This window comes from the organism of the source record quoted next, unplaced genomic scaffold (genome assembly GCF_019419815.1).
Source record: "Pyrus x bretschneideri cultivar Hongxiangsu unplaced genomic scaffold, Pyrus_bretschneideri_v1 Contig12, whole genome shotgun sequence".
Taxonomy (NCBI): domain Eukaryota; kingdom Viridiplantae; phylum Streptophyta; class Magnoliopsida; order Rosales; family Rosaceae; genus Pyrus; species Pyrus x bretschneideri.
Window position 1 is genome coordinate 6574603 of NW_025999413.1, and position 22274 is coordinate 6596876.

General features: G+C 40.0%; 3 protein-coding genes and 1 pseudogene across 7 annotated transcripts; 3 read left to right on the forward strand and 1 right to left on the reverse strand.

The window, feature by feature from the left end:
• Window positions 1–936: 936 nt before the first annotated feature.
• LOC125474538 lies at window positions 937–3643 on the forward strand (annotated as a pseudogene).
• An 8663-nt stretch (window positions 3644–12306) lies between these two features.
• On the forward strand, window positions 12307–15277 carry LOC103955021 (APO protein 4, mitochondrial). Of its 2 annotated transcripts, XM_009366883.3 has the most exons (5): window positions 12307–12573; window positions 12717–12777; window positions 12921–13032; window positions 13477–13774; window positions 14117–15277. In XM_009366883.3, exons 4-5 carry the CDS (start codon window positions 13521–13523, stop codon window positions 14862–14864), a joined length of 1002 nt encoding a protein of 333 aa, XP_009365158.2. In that variant the 5' UTR covers window positions 12307–12573; window positions 12717–12777; window positions 12921–13032; window positions 13477–13520; the 3' UTR covers window positions 14865–15277. The 2 variants fall into 2 exon arrangements, with proteins under 2 accessions (XP_009365158.2, XP_009365160.2); XM_009366885.3 differs by lacking the exon at window positions 12921–13032.
• Window positions 15278–16897: 1620 nt separating this feature from the next.
• LOC103955023 (eukaryotic translation initiation factor 1A) lies at window positions 16898–18504 on the forward strand. 2 transcript variants are annotated; one of them, XM_009366886.3, is made up of 2 exons: window positions 16898–17050; window positions 17849–18504. In XM_009366886.3, the coding sequence occupies exon 2, from the start codon at window positions 17866–17868 to the stop codon at window positions 18304–18306; it is 441 nt and encodes a 146-aa protein (XP_009365161.1). In that variant the 5' UTR covers window positions 16898–17050; window positions 17849–17865; the 3' UTR covers window positions 18307–18504. The 2 variants fall into 2 exon arrangements, with proteins under 2 accessions (XP_009365161.1, XP_048434159.1); XM_048578202.1 differs by having other exon boundaries at window positions 16949–17050; window positions 17855–18504.
• A 137-nt stretch (window positions 18505–18641) lies between these two features.
• LOC103955031 (protein IQ-DOMAIN 33) lies at window positions 18642–21292 on the reverse strand. 3 transcript variants are annotated; one of them, XM_048578201.1, is made up of 7 exons: window positions 21138–21292; window positions 20728–20874; window positions 20281–20640; window positions 19774–19956; window positions 19578–19691; window positions 18983–19357; window positions 18642–18856 (listed from the first exon to the last, which is right to left on the reverse strand). In XM_048578201.1, the coding sequence occupies exons 2-7, from the start codon at window positions 20797–20799 to the stop codon at window positions 18761–18763; spliced, it is 1200 nt and encodes a 399-aa protein (XP_048434158.1). In that variant the 5' UTR covers window positions 20800–20874; window positions 21138–21292; the 3' UTR covers window positions 18642–18760. The 3 variants fall into 3 exon arrangements, with proteins under 3 accessions (XP_048434158.1, XP_048434157.1, XP_048434156.1); XM_048578200.1 differs by having other exon boundaries at window positions 20728–20890; window positions 21138–21291; XM_048578199.1 differs by lacking the exon at window positions 21138–21292 and having other exon boundaries at window positions 20728–21112.
• Between the last annotated feature and the right edge of the window lie 982 nt (window positions 21293–22274).

The window sequence follows — 22274 nt, forward strand, 5'->3', positions numbered from 1 at the left end:
CCCCATAGCTTCTGGTTTTGTTTGTGGCCTGTGGGTCCATGGTTGGATTAGTGCTAGGGCAATCTTGAAATTTTAAAAATAAAAGAGGGTAAACTTTCTGTTGTTTAATTTAAATTGGTGTGTCATATTCACATACATTTTTTTACTTCTCATCCATCTTTTTAATTTTCGATCGTCGGATCGGATGAATTTAAGAAAAGCAAGGAACAGAAATCAACAAGAGGTATGTGAAAATCAAAAAGAGATATGTGAATAGCATGCCCTTTAAATTATGTGATTTACTAATTATTAAATATTGTACTAATTTTATCAAAAAATATTTCTTTTGCTCTTAATTTCATCAAACTAGCTTCTCGCTCGATATTAATTTATTATGATTATTGTATTGTGGGATCTAATTTAAATTGCATATATTTAAAATTTTAAAAGAAATTATCAAAAAAGTTGAGAAAAAAAAGAAAAATGTTGTTGAATCGTATCAAATTGGGAAACTACGTTGCTTCCATATATTGACTATTGAAGTAGAGGGACTAAAGTGGAATTTCGCTCTACACTTGTGCGAATAACATATTACGCTTTGTCGTTGAATTGCAGAAGATAGACACAGATTCAGAGTTTGACCTATTTTTCATTCTTCTGGAGTTGTAGATATTTATTGTTTTTACTAGAAAGTTAGAAACTTTTCTAATATACGGGGGTGGGATTCGAATTTGGTGCAAGGGTACGGGCACGCTTTTTTGACCAACTGACCTAACCCACGTATGCTTTTATAAGGAGTAATCCTACTGCTCCGAAAGTTTTAAGTCCTTTCTATTTTAATGACAATTTTAAGCTGGAAAGAGTGGAAAAAAGAATGTGATTAGTGTCTGAAACAAAAACAACGCAGAAATCAACAAAGAAAAGGAATAAGCATTGAAGACATTTTTGTAATTGGTTATGGCCAAAAGTACTGTATGGTTTATGAAACACCGTTTGTATTTAGTTTTCTGTTCCCTTCCATCTATTACCATATTCCTCTAACCGGTCGATCTTTTGCGATCTAGGCTTGACCAATTCGATAGTTTTTAGGAGCGGGCGATTGTCTGATCTTATTGCACAGCTTCAGGATATACTGAAGGGCGTAAATGAAGCCGATATCTTGCCGGAGAAGTTTGATAGTGCAGTTATCAGAGCTCAGGTATTTCATCTTGAATTCAGTTAGGTTTTATACTTAAGTAGATTCAAAGTTTGCTAGAGATACCGTGTAAAAGTTTGTTTATCATTCTTTTGAACTCTAGAAGTTGACGGTGAAGGTGCTAGGTTATTTTACCGCTACTTTTATAGTTTTGTATTTTGCTAGATACATAAATCTTTGCAGGATTTGTATAACTTAATACTTTCATGTTTTTTTTACTTTCAGATTCAACAATCGGCTCGAGAAATCGGGGAGTTAACCTCATCTGGCCCTATAACTGTCTACAAAGAAAATTCTTGCTCTAGTGGTATAAACATTTCTTCAGGCTTTATAACAGTTTTGTGATTTCCATAGATTAGGCTTTGTACAAACTGTTCGGAAATCACCAATTGGTGCAGTTTTAGTGTCTGCCCAGGAATCATCGGGACTTTATTTCGATAGATATGCTCACACATTTCACGTCAGCGCAGGGAGTTATGCTTCATATTTAGTTCCAGCAGCTGCACTTGGTGCAATGGGCTATTGTTACATGTGGTGGTATAGGTACCTCTCTGAAAATTTGTCGTTGGAATCACACACACATTCTATTTAGTTCTGCACTTGTAAGGAATTGTATCAGCTGATCTACGGGTATATCGTGATATTGTACAGGGCTGGTCATTTTCTGATGTGATGTATGTAACAAGGCAGAATATGGCAAATGTTGTTGCAACTGTGTCCAAACAATTAGAGAATGTGCATGAAACATTGGCTGTAAGTCAGATGTTTTTGGCCACCGTGTGGTTGGCTTTTCCAGATGGTAATCCTTAAAAAGCTCTGCAGCACGGTAATGTCTTGACTATCCTTTTTGCAGAGTACAAAAAGGCATTTTCAAAGAAGCTGGAAAACTTGGATTTTAAGGTGGAGGAGCAGAAGGAAATAACGCAGCTCATTGCAAATGATGTATGTAACAATATATTTACGTACTTAATGTAATAAGACAGAAAAATGCTGTCCAGTCGAGAGATAAGGGGATCTTATTATTGACACAGGATTAGATGGAAACCTCAACCATAGAATACAAGTTGGATGGATGAAGTGGAAGAGTGCATCCAGTGTGTTGTGTGACCGTCGTACGCCATTGAAGCTCAAGGGAAAATTTTATAGGACGGCAATAAGATCGGCAATGCTTTATGGCACGGAATGTTGGGCGGTGAAGCAACAACACGTACATAAAATGGGTGTAGCGGAGATGACAATGTTTTGTTGGATGTGTGGGCATACGAGAAAGGATAAGATTAGAAATGAGGATATCCGAGGTAAACTAGGAGTAGCCGAAATTGAAGGAAAGATCGAGAGAAAATCGGTTACGGTGGTTTGGAAATGTGAAACGAAGGTCTATTGATGCTCCGGTTAGAAGATAAGATCACATGACAGAGGTTCAAGGCCCAAGGGGTAGAGGAAGACCTAGGAAGACTTTGGAAGAGACTTTAAGAAAAGACTTAAGAGTACTTGGATCTAACGGAAGACGTGACACAGAACCGAGCACAATGGCGTTCTAGGATTCATATAACCGACCTCACTTAGTAAGAAAATGGCTTTGTTGTTGTTGTTGTTGTTGTTGTTTGCACTTCCACTTCCCCTTCCTTGGCTGAATTATAAAAATACATTTATCTTCCATACTAGCAACTAGTAAGCGCATCACTTTTTGATATAGAATTCCTCTCGTAGCATCAGCATCGTAGTGCCATTTGGAATTTCGGAAGGTCTTCGTAATTCAGCGTAAGGGGATAATGTTGATGACAAGTACTGACTAGTCGACGCTCATATTCGCATACAGGTCAATGAGGTGAAATCAAACCTTTCTCAAATTGGGTTTGCTGTTGAATTGATTCATCAAATGGTCTCTGGGTTGGTGAGTTGATATTCGCTCTCTTATATATAATTTTGTTTCACTCTGCCATGATGTAAATTTATCAGATTACTGATGTTGTATTTGTTAATTGGCACAACAGGAAGGGAAGGTCGATCTTATTGAGAGCAAACAGGTTTAAACTTCGAAATGCTTTTCTTATTTGTTACTGATGTTGTATCAGATTACTGATATTGTATTTGTTAATTTTCCGCAATGCTTTTCTTATTTGCTTGTAACATGTTTAAACTTCGAAAAATACTTTAGGGCCTACAATTCTTCGCTGACAATGAAGAGCGGAGCACGACTGAGAAATCAATGACAAAACAGAATGATCCCAACATCTTCCCTGGAGAAAAAGTTCCAGAAATAACAACAAGAATACACCGGTCATATCCAGTTGGGATTTCTTTGACCCGAGACAAAATGGGCTCGGATTTATGATTTTTTTGGTTTGTGTTCTTCATATGTGATTTATTTTATGAAGGGCCCCCTTCATAATTCATATTGATTCTTGCTGTAATTTCTGACTTATTTGTTCTCTGCTGAAGGAGAATTACAGGGAGTCCGATTTGTGATTGTCGTACATGTATAAAGTAAAGTCGAATAATCTTTGTGATAGTGATGGCATTGTTCAATTTACTGCATCAATGTGTTATACAAACGTCAGAGTACTATGTGCCACATTTATCAGAGTTAAAAAACATAAGCCTTGGTCCCCCGAATCTATGATCCACATCTCAAGGTCATGCGTGGATAAGCTCATGGCCGAGAGCCCATGGAGTGCTGCCACAATTTCACAAATCGGGTTGCACTCGACTCTACAAGGCTCTCCAACGCTTTTTACATCTGTTTGCTTTGTAGACTTTAACTAAAAAGATCCAATCAACCAAGTTGTTAAACTACATGAACATCAAATATATATACATATAGCATGTATGCATCCTGATAAGTTTCTGCATTAAATGCAGAAATCTGCATGAACCCTATTAGCTTGCATAAAAGATTAACATTTGTAGGATCCTCCGCTTGAGCGGCAGAACACTGTTATTCCACAGCCTGAGCGGCAGAACTCAGGTATTCCACTGCTTGAGCGGCAGAAGCACTAACCAGATTTACAAGTTAGCTTGCTGTCAGAGTTTTGATGAACTCACTGGAATTCAAATGTGATGAAATCACATGAATTCCAACATGCTTGTGCTAGTGAGGACCACCCAACTAGGGCGCTGCAGAGGGTTTTTAAGATGCCCGAAGTGCTTAGCTCTGATCGGACTTCAAACTAACGTAAAAGATTCAAGATTCACAGCGTTTAACTCTAATAAACTCTGCTAGTGCAAAAGTGCAATCTCCAAAGAATTTGAGACTGGAAAATGAAACATGCAGAAAACTTGGCATATTGTTGCACAAATTCACAGCGTTATGCCAAAATCTCGAGGAAAGTTTTGAGGGCCACGGAAGGGTGTTAGAAACTAACAAATCTCGATAAAGTATGTGTATATGTAACGGCAGACTATCTGTGAAAGAAGGAAAGATAAGCTTATACTTATGAAAATACAATACATAAATTCGACCTCAAGTCGCACAACATTAAAAAACGGAATACAAAAACATTGTTTTGCCAACAAATAACAGGTGAAACTGTCTGCGCATACTGAAGTTATGAACTGAGACTAGTCTTCAACAACTGCTAGCTCCCGCATTTGTGAAATATCGAGAAGAAAGCGCACGTAACTCTACTGAGTTTTTTTCAGGGAGAATTAATATCGATATCTACTTGTTCTGTTCCAGCGGTGTACTGGTAGTAGTATCTTTGCAGAAGGTGCCATCCAAACCAAGGAGTTCCTCAAGGCAGATATATCCCCCCTTGTTTATGGAGATATCTTGGACGTGACCTCAAGAATGTTGAGATTCAGCAACGGTGGAGATGTTGAATAAGAAGAGTATCCAAGATAACTCTAATGATCCCAAGAAGAAGAAAATAGAGCACACTCTTAAAGAAAGCTCACAAAACAAACTAATTAGCAAAGCTTTTCTTATTTAGCTCTAGGCTTTGTTTTTCCTTGGATGATTTACAATGCTTGGGGACTTGGTTATTTATAGCAAACCAAATGAAAGCTACACCACACACTTACTTCACCTACAACATCCACCTACTTCACCTACAACCTCCACTTACTTCACCAACCTCACACACTTACTTCACCTACAAATGACATTGATTCTCAACACTCCCCCTCAATGTCAGCTCTCATTCTTTGCACTGTGCTGAGTAAACAGCGAAAAATTTCGAGCTTGCCTGTACTCAAACTTTTTGTGAACAAGTCCGCAACTTGATCATTTGTCTTGACCTGTCTCATCTCAATCTCTTCTTGCAGAACCTTTTCTCTGATAAAGTGGTAATGTACCTCCATATGCTTAGTTCTTGCATGAAAGACTGGATTTTCCGCCAAGCGAATTGCCGATTGGTTATCACAGTACAATGGTACTGGATAATCTACTGGTTGATGTATATAGGAATTGTAATGGCAAGTGGCAATGCGGATGCGGCAATGTCCTTCACGCGTCTTCTGAAAAGCCGGGAGCTTTTGACAAAGTGGCACACGCTTTCTGAAAAACCGGGAGCTTTCGGCTTTGTCTCCCACACTTGTCGGCAAAAGTGTGCAGCTGATTTCTCGCCTTCCACGCGTCTTCTGAAAAGCCGGGAGCTTTTGACAAAGTTACACACGCTTTCTGAAAAGCTGGGATGGCGTCTGAAGAGCTGGCGATCTTTACGCCGGAAAATCCGGCTTTGAAGAGTGGTGTCTCTTCATTTCTGAATCGGTGAACGCCTCTCCTTTAATAGAGGTGATCGATCACCTCTATCAATGCACACTTTGAAGACTTCCCAAACATCATCTTCGGCCCGTCGAGATTTTCCTCCATCCAACCCTTCTCTTTAAACTCTTTGAAAAATGGCTAGCTCATCCAACCCATCGAACATTTGCTTAGATTTGAGTCTAAGCAGTGATCCGGTCGCGCATCGTCAGGGTAAGGTATGGTGCCCGTCTTTCTTATCTTCTCATGGCCCTCTTACAGATGAGGACTCTGTGATGACAGATGCAACAACGGCTACGATAGTAGCTCGGAACCTCCTCACTCCCAAAGACAGTCAGTTGCTTTCAGGACGGTCCGATGAGTTGGCCGTTCAAGAGTCCCTGGCTCTCAGTGTTCAGTGCGCTGGCTCTGTGTCCAACATGGGCCAACGCCTTCTTGCTCGCTCCCGTCAGGTTGAATCCTTGATGGCGGAGGTGGAGAGTCTTAAGCAGGAGATCAAACAGCTTAAGTACGAGAACCGAAGTTTGCACGTGCTTGCCAACAATTATTCGACAGGCATGAAGAGGAAGCTTGATGAGCTTGATGAGCGTCAAAGACTTGCGGCTTTCTTCCAGAGGCACCTCTTTCCTGGATCATCTAGCGTTCCACCAAGGATTGGGGCCTTGAATGATCTATCTTCGGTTCCTTCCGCTCCTATGCCTCCCGCTCCTATGCCTCTCGCTCCGATGCCTTCTGCTTCGATGACTCCTGCTCCGATGCCTTCCGCTCCGATGCCTTCTGTTCCGAGAATGTTGCCACGTAGTGGGGCCTCACGTACAACCTTTGTGAAGGCTCCATCTTTCTGCCATGTTTTTTTTTTTTTTTTTTTTTTTTTTTTTTTTTTTTTTTTGTAATCACTCGGAAATCAATGAACAAGCTTTATTCACTGTATTGGGTTGCCTCCCAAGTAGCGCTTTCTTTTACGTCTTGCAGCCGAACGACGCTTTATCTTGTAAACCCACTTGCAGGATATGGGTTTGACATCTCTTGGCTTTGGTACCAAATCCCAAGTCTGATTCTGCTTAAGCGCAGTGATTTCTTCTTCCATGGCTCTTATCCATTCAGAATTCTGTGATGCTTCTTCAAACACCTCAGGTTCTTTTGGTGCTCCATCAGTTATGGCAGCATTAGCATATTTAGGATTTGGCTTTCGTACTCTTGTTGACCTTCTTAGTTGTGATTGTGGAGTTGATACTTCTACTCTACTAGGTCTAACTTCTTGTGGTTGTTGGTACACACCTGTTTGCCAAGGACTCTTAGGTACTTCTTGGTCGACATCGTCTCCAGTAAGCAAATCTTTAGGCTCATCTGGACTTGATTGGATTTGGGCAGCTTGGTCTCCCAGTTTCCCTTGCAACGTATCTTCAAACTCTTTTGGGTCAGGTGACGCCTCATTTTCTGAGCACCAACAAGATGATGCTTCTGCGTCCCATTCTTCCTCCACAGCTAGAGACGCAACGACATCCCAATCATCTTCAATTTTCTTCTCTGAGTTGGCGACGTTACTTTCTGCAGGCCTTTTGAACCAGCAATCCTTCGCCATGTGGCCATTCTTTCCACAATTGTAACACTTGCCCTCAAATCTTTTATTATTCTGGGACTGACCACGGTTGCCGTGATACTTCGGAGCTCCCCCTGGCCGAGAACTCCCTCCTCCTTGATGACCTTTTTCCTTGTCACCATTTCTTTTAAATCCACCACCAGCACGCTGCTTAAAGTTGCCTTTACTTTTGGTGTAGAGCGCTTCCTCTTCACTCTTCAGTGAGACTCATGTTGGAAATGTGCCCTAAAACCAATCATATGATGATACTTTATGGACATTTCACATGTTAAACTAATCTAGTTTAATATTAAGGGCAAACATTATTGTTTGAGCCGTCTCATATAAATGTTATATGCTTAAACGATAAGTCCAAGGAATATGTGATTGGAAGAATGCGATCTAAAGAAGTTAGATTCATGAGACCATTCTTTCGTTGACACATCCTAAACGTTCCTGATCATAGGATTGTCAATTGGGCATTGACAGTCCGTTAAGATCAGTACGTGCTATGTCTTCTCTCAGGGAGAGTGACTAGTCTCGAGTCATTGGTGTGTGTGACATCAAGATAAGTACGTAGGTGCTCAATAGAGAATGAGTTCACTGAACACGATCAACGAAGAGTTCTCATATTCATGTCACATGAGAACTCATGGTTGGGATAATGCAAATTAGTCTTTTGACCTGAGGCATCACAGTTGTCTTGTGGTTAGGTCCTTAATCTTTGATTATGTCAAAGTCACTCCATCAGGAGGGTGTTCATGGCATCGTTGGGGTTAAGCCACTTAGCCATGGAGGCAAGTGAATGCGCAACAAGGGATCTCTAACCTTCAAACTGTTTGAGGGAGAATACTCTATGATATGATTAAGAATCTTTGGCCAAAGTATGAATGAGATTTAGGAATGTGTTCCAAATCACATTCAAGGTAATCATATAAGCACAAGACTCACATTGGATAGTAGACATGAATAAACTATCAAACCAAACAATGTGGTCAAGAGTATTGTATTAGAGAAAGACCGTATTGCATTTGTAATCCTAAAACTGAATAGGTTCTCCACCTCTTCTGATTAGCTTGGGTAACCATGACATGCTGCTAAGCGTCAACCATGGTTTGTGGAAGCCCTAAAAGTGTATTATCACTAACGGGAGAATTGAAAGTAAGTTTCAATTCACAATCGATTAGAAAGAGTTTTAATCGCCCACTGCCTCGCTAAAAGGAACCTAATGGATCGTTCACCGAGTAAGGTAGAGTTTGAAGAAACAACGGAGATGAGTAAGAATAATTAAATGGTTTAATTATTTATCTAAGGCTAGGATTAATTAATATGTTAATTAATCAAACGAATAAGTTCGTTAAAGACCTCGGGTTAGTTTTGGGCCGCAAGGCCCAATGGGATTTGAATGTCAAGCCCATTAACTCAAGTTGTATGACAACTTGAATAAACAAAGGGCTTGAAAGCCCAATAAACCCTATAGGCTTGCCATGTTAGAAGAATAGGGCTTTTGGTCCATTAGGTCACTTATTTGAAGGGACTATATAAAGGACTTTATAGCCTAAAATTTACATATGGTAATTTTTGAGGAAAGGATGAGAACACAAGCTCTCATTTCTCTCTAAAATTTAGGCCACCTTGGAGGGATCATCTAGCAATCAAACTCCTCCAAGGTCACTCATTTCTTCTTCATTATGCCTTGGTGATGAATAATTAGAGGTTCTCAATTTTGGGAACTTGGAGAAACCTTTTCATCCATCCAAATCCATGGATCTAAGATGCAAGGAATGAAGGCCCTCTCTTTGGGTGATTAGCCTTTGCTTATGCAAAGAGGAATCTACAAAGGTATTGATTTCTCAACTCACTTTGTTTTGAGTTGAGTCTTGGTTCACCTATCTACTAGGCTTTGAATTTCATGGGTAAATGTTTTGTTTTAAGTGCATACAAGCATGATTCCGCCTTTAATTGTTAATTGCATGCTATTGATGTTGCTTAAATGAACATGTTTTTCACAAATATTCCTTCAACTCCTCCCATTTGCTTGGCCATAGCTTCTTGACTTGCAAGCAAATTTTCAAACTCAACAAGCGATGGTTGTGTCGGCCATCCTTGTATAGCGGCAATGAACCCTCGATATTCGGGTCTCAAACCATGGATAATTATTCTCTTCATCCTGGTTTCCCCAATAGGAGCTGTTGGATCTAATTCTGAAATTTCGCGGCATATCGACTTCACCTTGTGAAAGTACTGGGCAACCGTCATGTCGCGTTGTACCATCGATAGCAGCTCATTCTCGAGAAGTTGCAATTTTGTATCGTTCCTCTTCGAAAAGAGTGTAACAAAAGTGTCCCATGCTTCATTTGGCGTTTTAGCATTCCGAATGTGCTCCAACATTTCTTCTTCTACTGTGATCTTTAAAGCAAACATTGATTTGCCTGCTTTAATTTTCCACTTCCGCAAGACGCCGTTAGCATCTTCCGCTGCCGGTTGTGTAGCTTCACTACCACCGACAACCTCCCACAAGTCTTGACCTTGAAGGTAAGACTCTATACACGTTGCCCACGTGTTATAGTTTTGGTTGTTGAGCTTCTTGATTCCTCCAACAACTTGAAGATCACCCATCGTATCGGCAAGACTTTGACTACACCGAACAAGCTTGAGTGACTACCGTGTAGAGTAATACACTACTCTCGACACAAAGAAGCTCCCTCTCAAGGTTTGTGATAACCCCAGCAATAATCTCAAGAAATCTTTTCTGATGTGGAAGATCAGTCAAAACTGCAACCACAGAGCATACTGGAATTTCAAGAGACTTTACAACCAATGCTCTACCAAGAACGATCCCTGACCGACTTGGCTCTGATACCAATTGTTGAATAAGAAGAGTATCCAAGATAACTCTAATGATCCCAAGAAGAAGAAAATAGAGCACACTCTTAAAGAAAGCTCACAAAACAAACTAATTAGCAAAGCTTTTCTTATTTAGCTCTAGGCTTTGTTTTTCCTTGGATGATTTACAATGCTTGGGGACTTGGTTATTTATAGCAAACCAAATGAAAGCTACACCACACATTTACTTCACCTACAACATCCACCTACTTCACCTACAACCTCCACTTACTTCACCAACCTCACACACTTACTTCACCTACAAATGACATTGATTCTCAACAGGAGAGTGGGTCTGTCTGAAGTTTTCTGGAAAGATAAGAGCCTACGACATTCACACAAACAAAAATTTGAAGATGGAAATTGTCAGTAAGGATTAAACGCAAAACATGGAATATACACTACATATATACATATATATATATATATATATATATATCAAAGACACAAACTGGAAAGGGATCAAAACCAATCAAGCCTGCATATATAAACACACACACATGTATATGTATATCTATATTTATATACCTTAGCGTCGTCAACTTCCAGTGTAATTTCTTTGAAGCAATCAAAACATTCAAGATAATCTCGCAGAGAAGAAAAGTGTTTAGATGAGCAGTCAAAGGCGGGTAGTTCAGTATCTGGAAGTGTGATTCTAGCCTCCCATAACTCTGGATCCAAAGAGCTACACTTCAGAAAACCACTCATAGATAAAGACATATTCCGAGTAATGATTGTCGCCTTCACATTATCTTTGCATCCATATAATTCAAAGTTTCTCAGATGCTTAGCTCCACTGATAAAGACATGTTTCAAGCTGTATCTTTCAACCAATTCCGAACTTGAAACAAATTTAAAAGATTCAAGATTCACAGCATCAAGTACTCCGATCTTCCACAAATCAGGGCAGAGCATAATTTCCAAGGATTTAAGACTGGGGCTTGACAAACAAATATGGTAATAACCACATGACGTTAATGACAAATACTCGATGGAAGGGCACTTGAATTTACCTTGGAAGAACATGTAGAAGCACGACAACATCACACTTTTAAGGGACAAACTTTTCAAGGACAGAAAGGTGGTAGATGGTACTGTGTTTCTAAAAGAAAAATATGGATCACATTCGACATTCTCCACATTTAAGCTAGTTAGAGTTTTTGCAGCATTAGCAATGGTCTGCAAGGGAAAGCAATATTTCTTGTCCCCTTTACCTCCGGATGGAAGGTTGATATCCAACTCTTTCACCCCTCTCTCAACTGCAAAATTCAACCACTCATCGACCATGTTAGCGTCTTTGGAAGAGTACCTCATGTGAAGCCTGAATTTGTGTATGGAAATCTTGTCGCACTCACGGAACTGGTCTAAGTACCTGCCGCAAGTGTTGATGAAGTTTCTTGGTCGATCATCAAGTTCGCCATCAAGGTTGTCCTCCACGAAATCTAATACACGGCCTGAAGACCTGAGGCCTTCCCACTGCTTGGAAAGAAAGCTCATGCGAGCCGCAGGGATAGTGGCGAGGAGTTGGAGGATTCGGTGGATAACACCTTCGGGTGCGTGATGCCGCGGCCGCCCCATTGTTTCCACGTCGTCGGCATTTTGGTCATCTGTGTTAGTGTTTTTGGTAGACATGATAGAGATCCAGCCGGATTTGTGAATGCCAGGTAAGGGTACCTGTGAAATGTAGACGTTCCATACTATATGTAATTGCATTACTTGCTGAGCAAGTAATGTCTCTCGAAATAATTGCGTCACTTTCGGAGCAAGTAATTATGTTTCTATACTAAAACCCAAACTCGGATGCACTGTTCACGGACAGTAAAATGGCAAAAATGCCCTCGATTTGGTTTATTCGCTGGCGTTTTTTCACTTGGTTGAACAGTTAAAGGGCGGATTTGCCCTCCTTCGCCACGCGTGTTCTGCGCAGACTATAACGTTTCTGTTCGGGATTCTTCTTTTCATTTCCCTCTCTCTCTCTTTCTCTCTCTCTCTCTCAGAGAAGCCTTTTGTTTCTCTCAAACCTCTCTTTGCCTTGCTTTCCGATCTCCACTTCTCTATGTGCCTTGCTTTCTTCCAGAAAACGCTCAAGTCAGTCAAATTGGTTTAGATCTATTCGGCGGGGGTTAAAACGGCAACGCTCTCTTGCTGAAAAATAGCGAATTTGGTCTCGATTTGAAGAAAATTTGAAGCCCATAAAAGATTGCATCTCCTGCTGCCGATGTGATTTGGGTAATTGTTTGCTTTGAATTTTATATTCTTGCGAGTGTAAATTTGGATTTTAAATGGGTTTTTTTGTTCTGATTTTGGGAATTTTGTTTGTAGCTTCGGATTCTGGGTGATGATGGTTAATTTGGTTTTGTTTTCGATTTCAGGAGATTGGGTTTTTCGAGTTTGTGACTTTTCTTGAAGGCTGCGAGGACCTCTGTGTTTAAGGTGAGTGGTTTTGAAATTCCATAGTTTTGATTCTACTTGCAGCTTGAGGTGTGATTTTAGATCTGAAATTTCCAAGCTTTTTGATTAATCTTAACGCAGATTAGTTAAACTATAATTAAATTATTTTTTTTCCGGTTATGTAGTTGAAGTAGCTAAAGTTAAGAAAGAACAATTGTGGCTTAAAGTCTTCATATTTGGAAGTTGAATCTCAGTTCGATTCTACCAACCGCCGCAACCGTTCAGACTTTCCCAAAGGCAAATTCTTTTCTCATCCTTACAAAATTTGATATTGATTTTGAAAATAGTGAAAACCCAATAAAACAAACTGACTTTCTCAACCGAAGATTATGATATATGTTTCGCATTTGATTATTTAGGATAATTACATGCGTGAGGATTATTAAATGATATATTTGATAAATACGTCTAATTTTAAGGTAGGAGCCTTTAGATTACAACTCACTTTATGGTTTTGCATTAAGCAAATCTGGAGGAAATCTGCTCTTAGTTGACGCTCTGTCTCCGTCTTTTTTGCCTGCTTTAATATGCTTTCTTCTGATTTCTGCTTTCTTCTGCTCTTAGTTGATGCTCTGTCTCCGTCTTTTCTGTTCTTATGTAAAAATATTGGTTTTGTTCTAACTTCTTGTTATGTTTTCTGGATTGACTCATTGGCTTTTTGTCTACCCTTTTGTGGAGCAGATGTGATTTATTTTGTGTAAAATTTTTGGCACCAAAACGAAATTATGGCATTGAGGAAGAAATTGTGCGAGAGATCCAATTTCAATGGCAAAATTATGGACAGCTTTGCAAGGTATTACAGCTCGAAGATGGACTTAAGGAAGCTAAAGCCTATGATTCAAAAGAGAATCCAAAACCGAGCTAAAGATTACCCAGTGCCGGCCATGTTACCAGTTGCCCAGGAGGTCCTTGATTCCCGGAGGCTCGTTATGCAAGGTGTCTCTACTCTCCTCAAAATGGTACCAGTTTTGGCCTGCAAGTAAATTCCTCATCTGCCAAGTATTTGTTTGCTTATAAAATTAATTCTTTTTAAGCTTTGACCTACTTGGCACTTCATTGTTCCATCGCATAGTTACTGACATGTCATGTCCTGGAATAATACCGACTTTGAAGCTCTAGAGTTTATGTTCTGTATTTCTTGTTTTGGAATAATTAGACCACTTTATCTGAATGTTCCTGACTCCTGAGCTCCCTAAATGTTATTTTTAGGTGCAGCCCAAGCTATGTTTTCCAAACTAGATTTATCTAATTGACCTTCCGTTCTCCATACAGCTCTTTTTGAACAATTTCTGTGACTCAACGAAAGGCCTACTTTTTGCAGGTTCTGTCCAGAAGTATATATAGGTGAGAAAGGCCACTTAATTCAGACTTGTTGTGGCTTCAAACGTCGTGGCAAAAATCGAGTTCATGAATGGATAGTTGGTGGTTTGAAAGATGTGCTTGTTCCAGTAGAGGCATTTCACCTCAAGCACATGTTCCAGGATGTTATAAAACACCATCAGAGGTTTGACTTTGAACGTGTTCCTGCAGTTGTCGAGCTATGCTGGCAAGCAGGGGCACATGATGGAAATCATTTAAATTGGAACTCTGAAAGGGATTGTGTTGGCGTTGATGGAGCTGAGTCTTTGTCATCTGATGAACTGATTCTGGTTGCCAGTGGAACTTTGAGGGCATGGGAAATACTTAGAAATGGCGTGGAGAAGTTGCTGATGGTTTATCCAGCGAAAGTCTGTAAACATTGTTCAGAAGTTCATGTTGGGCCATCTGGGCATAAGGCTAGGCTTTGCGGAATTTTTAAGTATGAGAGTTGGCAGGGAACCCATTTTTGGAGGAAGGCAAATGTAGATGATCTTGTAACTCCAAAGACTGTATGGCGGCGGCGTCCTCAGGATCCTCAAGTGCTTTTGAATGAAGGGAGGGGATTTTATGGGCATGCTCCGGCAGTAGTAGAACTATGCACACAGGCAGGTGCCATTGCACCTCCAAAGTATCACTGCATGATGAAACTGCAGGGTGTAAGTACCATACTTGGAGATCAAAGGTCGCTCCACCCGAATGATCAAATGTAAATGCCTGTTGATTCGAAGGTAGAATATTGAACCTAGCAGAAGCTCCCCAGGACTGTTGCATTACAGATGTGTGTAGAATTGCTTATAGCTGTAACGCTTGATGATCTGAAATGGGAAAACGAAACACCACAAAAGCTCCCTTTGGATGGTCTGATCTTCATTCTTGAAAATGATTGTAACATCCGATGACTGACAACGGAGTTCAAGATGGGTCGCAAAATCAACTGAACGCGTATTGCCCCCTTCAGTTGGAGCATGAAAGAGCTGATCGAATTTTTAGCTTTGCCTTAGCTATGCATGCAGAAACAGGAACGCGGAAATTTAATTCAGCTTTTCTTGTATTTAATGATGTTTTAGATGGTTAATTCAACTTAATAAATCATTGGAACGCATATTACTTATGCTTCTCTGTAGATCTTCGGTACTATGACTAGTTTACGAATGATTTTCAGCGATAGGATTACTGTTCTTGTGCATATCAATGTTTACTGCGATAGACTGTCCCCAAATGCCGCTTGAAGCTGAAGTTTTCTGCTCGTAACCAGTTGCCTCTGCTCATTGACTGTGCTCGAGTCTTCAGTTTCACCAGAATGCTGGTCGCATCGAGCAAACTCGAGGCAGTTTGTACCACAAGACCAGGGCTGGCCTTGAGAATTCGGGGGCATAGGCGATCCTTCGAAGTGGGGTCCTAGAGTTCTTTGACTCCTGACCCTTTGTACATTGACATGTGTAAAAAAAAAAAAAAAAAAATCACTAAATACATGAAAAGTCTATTTCTACATCAAATATCATTAAAAATAATATATATATATATATATATATATAAAGATATACAAACATTATTCAAATGTTACACATCTCGCGTTCAAATTTCAATCATTTTTCTATTATTACAATGGTACTTATTATATTCAATAAATGAATGAATGGATAAACATAAAGGTGATCTTTAAGAGAAAAGCAAAAAAGTAAAAATAAGATGGTGGGACTATTTAAAGGGGAGAAGACATGCAACTATAAAAAAGATGGTGGGATCATCTTAAGTAAAATCGAGCAATTAAAATGATGTTGGGAATATGGTTGTCTTCTTCCTCGCACGAAACCGACCCTGTAGCAAAAGATTTTCAAATTCCGACGTTTACATATAAGCCCGCATGAAGCCCATCTCCGTCTAGACCTACCTGGCTCCGCCTAAAAATTGGGGACCATTCCGAAGTGGGGGCCCTAGGTAGGCGCCTACTCCGGCTACCTTTAGAGCCGGCTCTGCACAAGACTCAATCTCCCCGACGGTCTTGAGGAACAAAAGGATCTCGGAAAATTCACAAATGCCGTACTCGCTCAAGTTGTGAAATTCGTTTTCCAACTCGATTCCACACAAAAAAGAGTGACATTCTTTTGATGGGTGTGCCATCACCCGCACATAGTTTCTGTTCTATTCTATTCAATATTAGCATGAATTTGTCTATGGAAATCTTGTCGCACTCACGGAACTGGTCTATGTACCTGTCGCAAGTGTTGATGAAGTTTCTTGGTCGATCATCAAGTTCGCCATCAAGGTTGTCCTACACGAAACCTAATACAAAGCCTGAAGACCTGAGGCCTTCCTACTGCTTGAAAAGAAAGCTCATGCGAACCGCAGGGATAGTGGGAAGGGGTCGGAGGATTCCGTGGATAACACCTTCAGGTACGTGATGCTGCCGCCGCTGCATTGTTTCCACCTTGCCGGCGTTTTGGTCATCTGTGTTAGTGTTTTCGGTAGACATGATAGAAATCGAGCCGATTTTGTGAATGCCAGGTGAGGGTACCTGTGAAATGTAGACGTTCCATCCTCTATGCAATTACATTACTTGTTGAGCAAGTAATATCTCCCGAAATAATTGCATTACTGGCCGAGCAAGTAATATATTCTAAGCCCTCTCTTTCTTGTCTCACACACACACACACACTCTCTCTCTCTCTCTCTCTCTCTCTCTCTCTCTATTCCAATAAGCCCAAGCCTCTAAACTTCGGGTCAATGTAATTTTTTTTGGGCCCGGCCCAACTTGGGCCCACCTGACCTTTTGTGGTACAAATACGAGCTTCGTGCTAGTTAGGGCTCTCCATTCGATTACAAAGCTCAGATATTTTTTCAGATTGTGCTCCGCCGTCGAATCCTCCTCCAAGTTTCGCCTTTTCGCACAACAGAGGTAATCTTCTCCTACCTTCTTCGTCTTCTGAAATTGTTATGGATTCTAGGGTTTGCTTCGTTCGTGGTTTACTTGTAAATCGATAGAGCGAGCTGTATGTTGAATTTTATTTTTTTTGGGATCTGATCTAATCTTGTGTGGGTTTTTTGAATTTCAGAGAATTTGTTCTTCCTAATTTTCCATGTTATCTGAATTTTGTTAATTTTATTGGTTTAATTGGTTTTCCCCTAATTTGGATGAATTGTATTTATTTCTTGAAGTTAAATTTATGTTTGAATGATTAAATTTTGAATCTTTTTTTCTTCTCTGAAATCGAATTAAGTGTTGTTTGAGTCAGCTGAACAGACCTAGAATCTATTTCTGTTGGAATTTAGTATTGAATTCATTGAAAAAAAAAATATTTTGTTAACCTATATTTTTAGGGTTTTTTTCTGTGGGGACGTCCTGTTTTCGATTCCGGGTGCACGATGGTGGCCAGGAGTGGTTGAATTGCCTCTTCAAGTCTTCTGGCCCCCCTCCTGTCCTGGGGAATCTCCTTTTTGTTTTTAAATAAAAAAAAAGATTGGGAACATAGTCTTTGTTGTTTTCCAAAATTTGTTTTGTTTTTTATCTCCTGAAAACTGGGCGGTGGAACGGAAAATTGTTTGCTTTATGGCACGTTTTTGTCCGATGAAACTTTGGTTTCGTGAAATTTGAGTATGTTGTAAACCATAAAGTTTTGGTGTTTGTAAATAATTTATGAACTTATAGAAGCAGTTGATTTTCGAGTTTGAGTATCTGATTCTACTTTGGTTGCAGAAACAGAACTCGTAAGCATGCCGAAGAACAAGGGTAAGGGAGGAAAGAACAGGAAGAGAGGTAAGAACGAGGCTGATGACGAAAAGCGTGAGCTTGTGTTTAAGGAAGATGGACAGGAGTATGCCCAAGTGCTCCGAATGCTTGGCAACGGTCGGTGTGAAGCCATGTGTATAGATGGGACCAAGCGACTTTGTCACATCCGTGGTAAGATGCACAAGAAGGTTTGGATTGCAGCTGGCGATATCATTCTTGTCGGTCTTCGTGACTATCAGGACGACAAAGCTGATGTGATCCTCAAGTACATGCCTGATGAGGCTAGGCTCCTCAAGGCATATGGAGAGCTTCCAGAGAATACACGTCTCAACGAGGGTATTGCTGGGGGTATTGACGATGAAGAAACCGAAGGCGGTGTTGATGACTATATTGAGTTTGAGGATGAAGATATCGATAAGATATAGGTTTTCAGATCAAAACTTTACTTCGATATTATGTTTTGCCGTTAATGATTGGCAGTTACTTGTCAATAGTATAAGCTAAACTTGGATTGGCAGTTGGCTTTGTATGGTTCTGTATTTCCCGATGGTGGGGAATTGGTTATGTTTCATGTAACATCTGTTATTGCTAATATATTCGTTATGTTTGTCTTCTTTTTCGAATAACTGGTTTCGTCACGCAGGTTCTTCCCTTTTTAACAGCCTTCTTGTCGTTGACGATGTTTTACCTAGTATTTTTACCTTCGTTGGTCCCTCGGAGAAGATGAGGTTCTGTGAGTTGAATGTTTTTAACTCTCAGGTATCAAGCATCAGATTACATTAAGGGTCAAGTCCATTAGAATCCTCATACAAAGTGCATGGTAAATAGTAACAAGAATCTTATTTACTTAACAGAGATCCTAGTTGGGAATTATGTTCCTTAGAACGAAGAGTTTCTGCACTTGCTTCTCTCTGTTCGCTTTCTGTTGCGCTCTTCATCTTTATCGGCTTCCCGTGAACAATCCTTCTTGCTTACCTGTATCAATGTCGAAGCCAGTCATTGAAACAAACGCTGGAACTTAGTAATTTTGTTCTTCAAATGTCGATCCTCTTTTGACAATCTCAGTTCGGATCATAGCTCAAATAATGGACATGTCCTTACCTTGGGATACTCTTTCCCGCACACATAGCTTGGCATTGATTTTTGCCTCGATAGGCTTCTTGTAGTCTTGAACCTGTTTTTAGTTGGACTGAAGCCATCTCTCTCTAATGGTGTTACCGGAAAGTTATCAAATAGGACACCGACTTCATTAGATCCGCAGCTCTCTTTTTCTTCACCTGCCCCGTCGAACAGTCTCTTTCCGATGACAAATCTTTGGTTGCTGCTGTGAATTTGTTCAACCTGGTCGCTTATATGACTTTCCGCGGAGGAGATTTCAGTAGGGCGGGTTGCCATCCACCGTTCTAGCCAGCTCCAACCCATGTTCTGTTCTGTGCCATCAGATGTGGTGTGCCTTTTCTTTGAGCAGATCCTTAGCTTTAAACAAATAATACTAAGTTAAATAGTTTCCAAACCATACTAGAAGTCTTAGGACCTCTTTCAGGGAAAAATCTTGAGTGTAGTCGGTTATTTATCACTCTCTCTCTATCTCTCAGTCACGTGATTTCTCTTATTCTCTTATCGTTCACGTCGCGTGAGATAGAGATAGAGAGAGGTTGAATCATCGGTTCCACGATAGAATGAATTTCAGATGTACCTGCTGTGAAAAGGCGTAAGCCAGTGCTCTCTGACGCCTTCTTGTTGCTTCCAGTCTGTTCTGCATTCTTATTTTTGATATGTTACTACTCACCGTGCTGTCATCCCAATCTTCCTGTAAATTTTAACGAATGTGGTTTTAGCATTACACAGTTGTAACTTGTAAGAATCGAATGGAAGAGTTGTTTGCGGTATACCTTCAGTTTTAGCGCCTGAGCTTTCTGTTGTGCCCGGTGGTGAGCAGCCGAATTTTCTCCTTGAATCGAGTAAACTTCCACAGAATTTCCTGTTTGAACTTCAACCGACGTGCCCAGAGATCCCCTACTTGGACTTTCCTGCTCTCCATCCTTTGATTTAGCTCCTCCATTTCGACACCTCGTCTGAAATCCAAGCATTCTAATGACTATTAGCCAGAACTTCCAGTGCAGTAACGCAAATTTTCACAAAGAAATAAATGAAGAACGATTTAGCATTTTCGAAACAATTTTAAGATAACTTTGGTTATCTCTCTAGCTTAAATTGTAACATAAACCTGCAGAGATCGCGGGTGTAGGCACATTGACTAGAGCCGATGTCGTCCTTTCAAAAGAAAATTGTAACATAAATCCTACCAAAGATCTTTGAATACTTGTAATTTCTGTTGAATTAAAACTTATTTTTCTACAAGATGAGCGAATTGAAGTAATTTGACAGTGTCGAATTACCCGAAAGCCTCTAAATGCTGACTGGATGATGGTTGCTGCATGCTCTTCGGACATTGTTTTGGAGACCGCAGACCCAGCCTTTGCCACTTCCACATCTTCCTTAGTTGCTTCTCTTCCGATGTTTCCCTTGTCACTCAAGTCTTCTGGCATCGGCTGCGTGACAGTTGCCTCGGAGCTCCCAACTGAACTAGACTCCTCGTCTGCAACGGCTAAAACTGAATTAAACTGCGTGGCGGTAGTAGCCACGGAGCTCTTAACTGAAGCCGAATCATTCTCCGCCATGACGGAATTATATTCATCCCCACATAGGTACCATCTAACCGAGCTCCATCTTCTCCTCTCTGTCACATTGCTCCTCACCTGATGCCATCAAACAAAAACACAGATCACATTAATACATAGCACAGTTAGCAGGAGAGGGTTGCAGCATGTATGGCGGCAACTCACGTTGCTCTCGTACGTCCCGAAAGATCGGTGTCTCGAGAAAACACTCCTGACCAAACCTCCATTGATGCCCATCTCAACTGGAAAGCTCAAAGAAGATGCTCAAAAGAGTGTTGCCAATTACAACGAGACCATCCAGAGTAGCTGAGTCTACATAATACATATGCTTCAGGAAATAGTTGATTAGTGCACTGAGATTCTCACTCAATTATACTACTAACCATAGTAAGATTCAGTGTAGAAGTGTTTATAAAGAGAAGAAATAAACCCGGGATTGTTATTAGCACTCCGAAAAAGTCATCCTGCAACATTCTCTTCCTCATTTTTTGTCCGACAAGGAATGCAAGATTGACTTTTTTTAGAGTTCTAATACATCTCTTAGAAACTAATACATTTAATTAGGAGAAAATTACTTGTTAAATGGGATTTAATTAGAAGATCTGCAGAGTAGAGAAGGCTTTAGAGCTGGATGGATCTGTAATTTAATCAGAAAAATAATAGAAGATGAAAAGTGAAAGATTAGATGATGAGGGGTGGCATGGTGGGTTTGCTTTTTCATCCACTTTTTGCACATGGGTTCAGCACATTGGCCTCATATAAAGCTTACTTGCCGTTAGGGCTATGTCTTACTTTATGGTTACTTCTTCTGCTCTTTTTGTAGAGAAAAAAATTGAATGTCATTTAAGAATATCTACGTTCATTTATCTCACTTAACGTGTGACTTTGAAATATACTCAGATGAAATATACTTAGGTGACATCTAATGTTAAAATCATATGTCTTTAACATATCAATTTATCTCATTCATTACGTGACTTCTTATGTTCTCTAATTAAGAGAAACTTGAGTATATGGCCAGAGTTTTATCACTTTATCTCATGTGACATCTAATGTAAGAATCACCTGACTTTAACACATCACCTTCTCTCACTCATCACGTGGTTTCTTCTATTCTCTAGTGAAGAGAAACTTGAGTACGTCCAGAGTCTATCACCTTATCTCACTCGTTACATGATTTTTGATTACTCTATCTCACTCTTCATATGATTTATCTTGTCTTCTAATAAATGAAAATTTAAATGTAAATGAGTTCATATCCACTATACTATTTCACTCGTTACGTAACTTTAAAATATGCATTGGATTAATATGTATCATTCACGTGACTTTGGTGGCTCAGTGTAACTTAGGTGGTCTTTATTTTAATCCAAATGAAATCATGCCGACAACTTTAGGCGCTGGTTGAGAGGCCAACATCCAAGAATGAGGTCGTACTATAATTTGCTGGATGGATAAGATGTGTTTAGAAAAGGTGAAATGCAACACCAATGTGTAGCAATTTAATTGCTTGGGGTGTGTTGCTGTGCTAAAAGTGGAAAATGAGCATTGGCTTTCTCCCTTTCCTTCTTTTTTTTTGGGAGATTAAGGTTTGGGATTTTTAAGTAATATAGATAGAGATGCTTTTCATATTAGGACTATGATGGGACAGTTTTTTTTACCTTTAAAACTTTACCATCAAGTTTTTCCTGCCTAAAATCGAGTGGAACTTT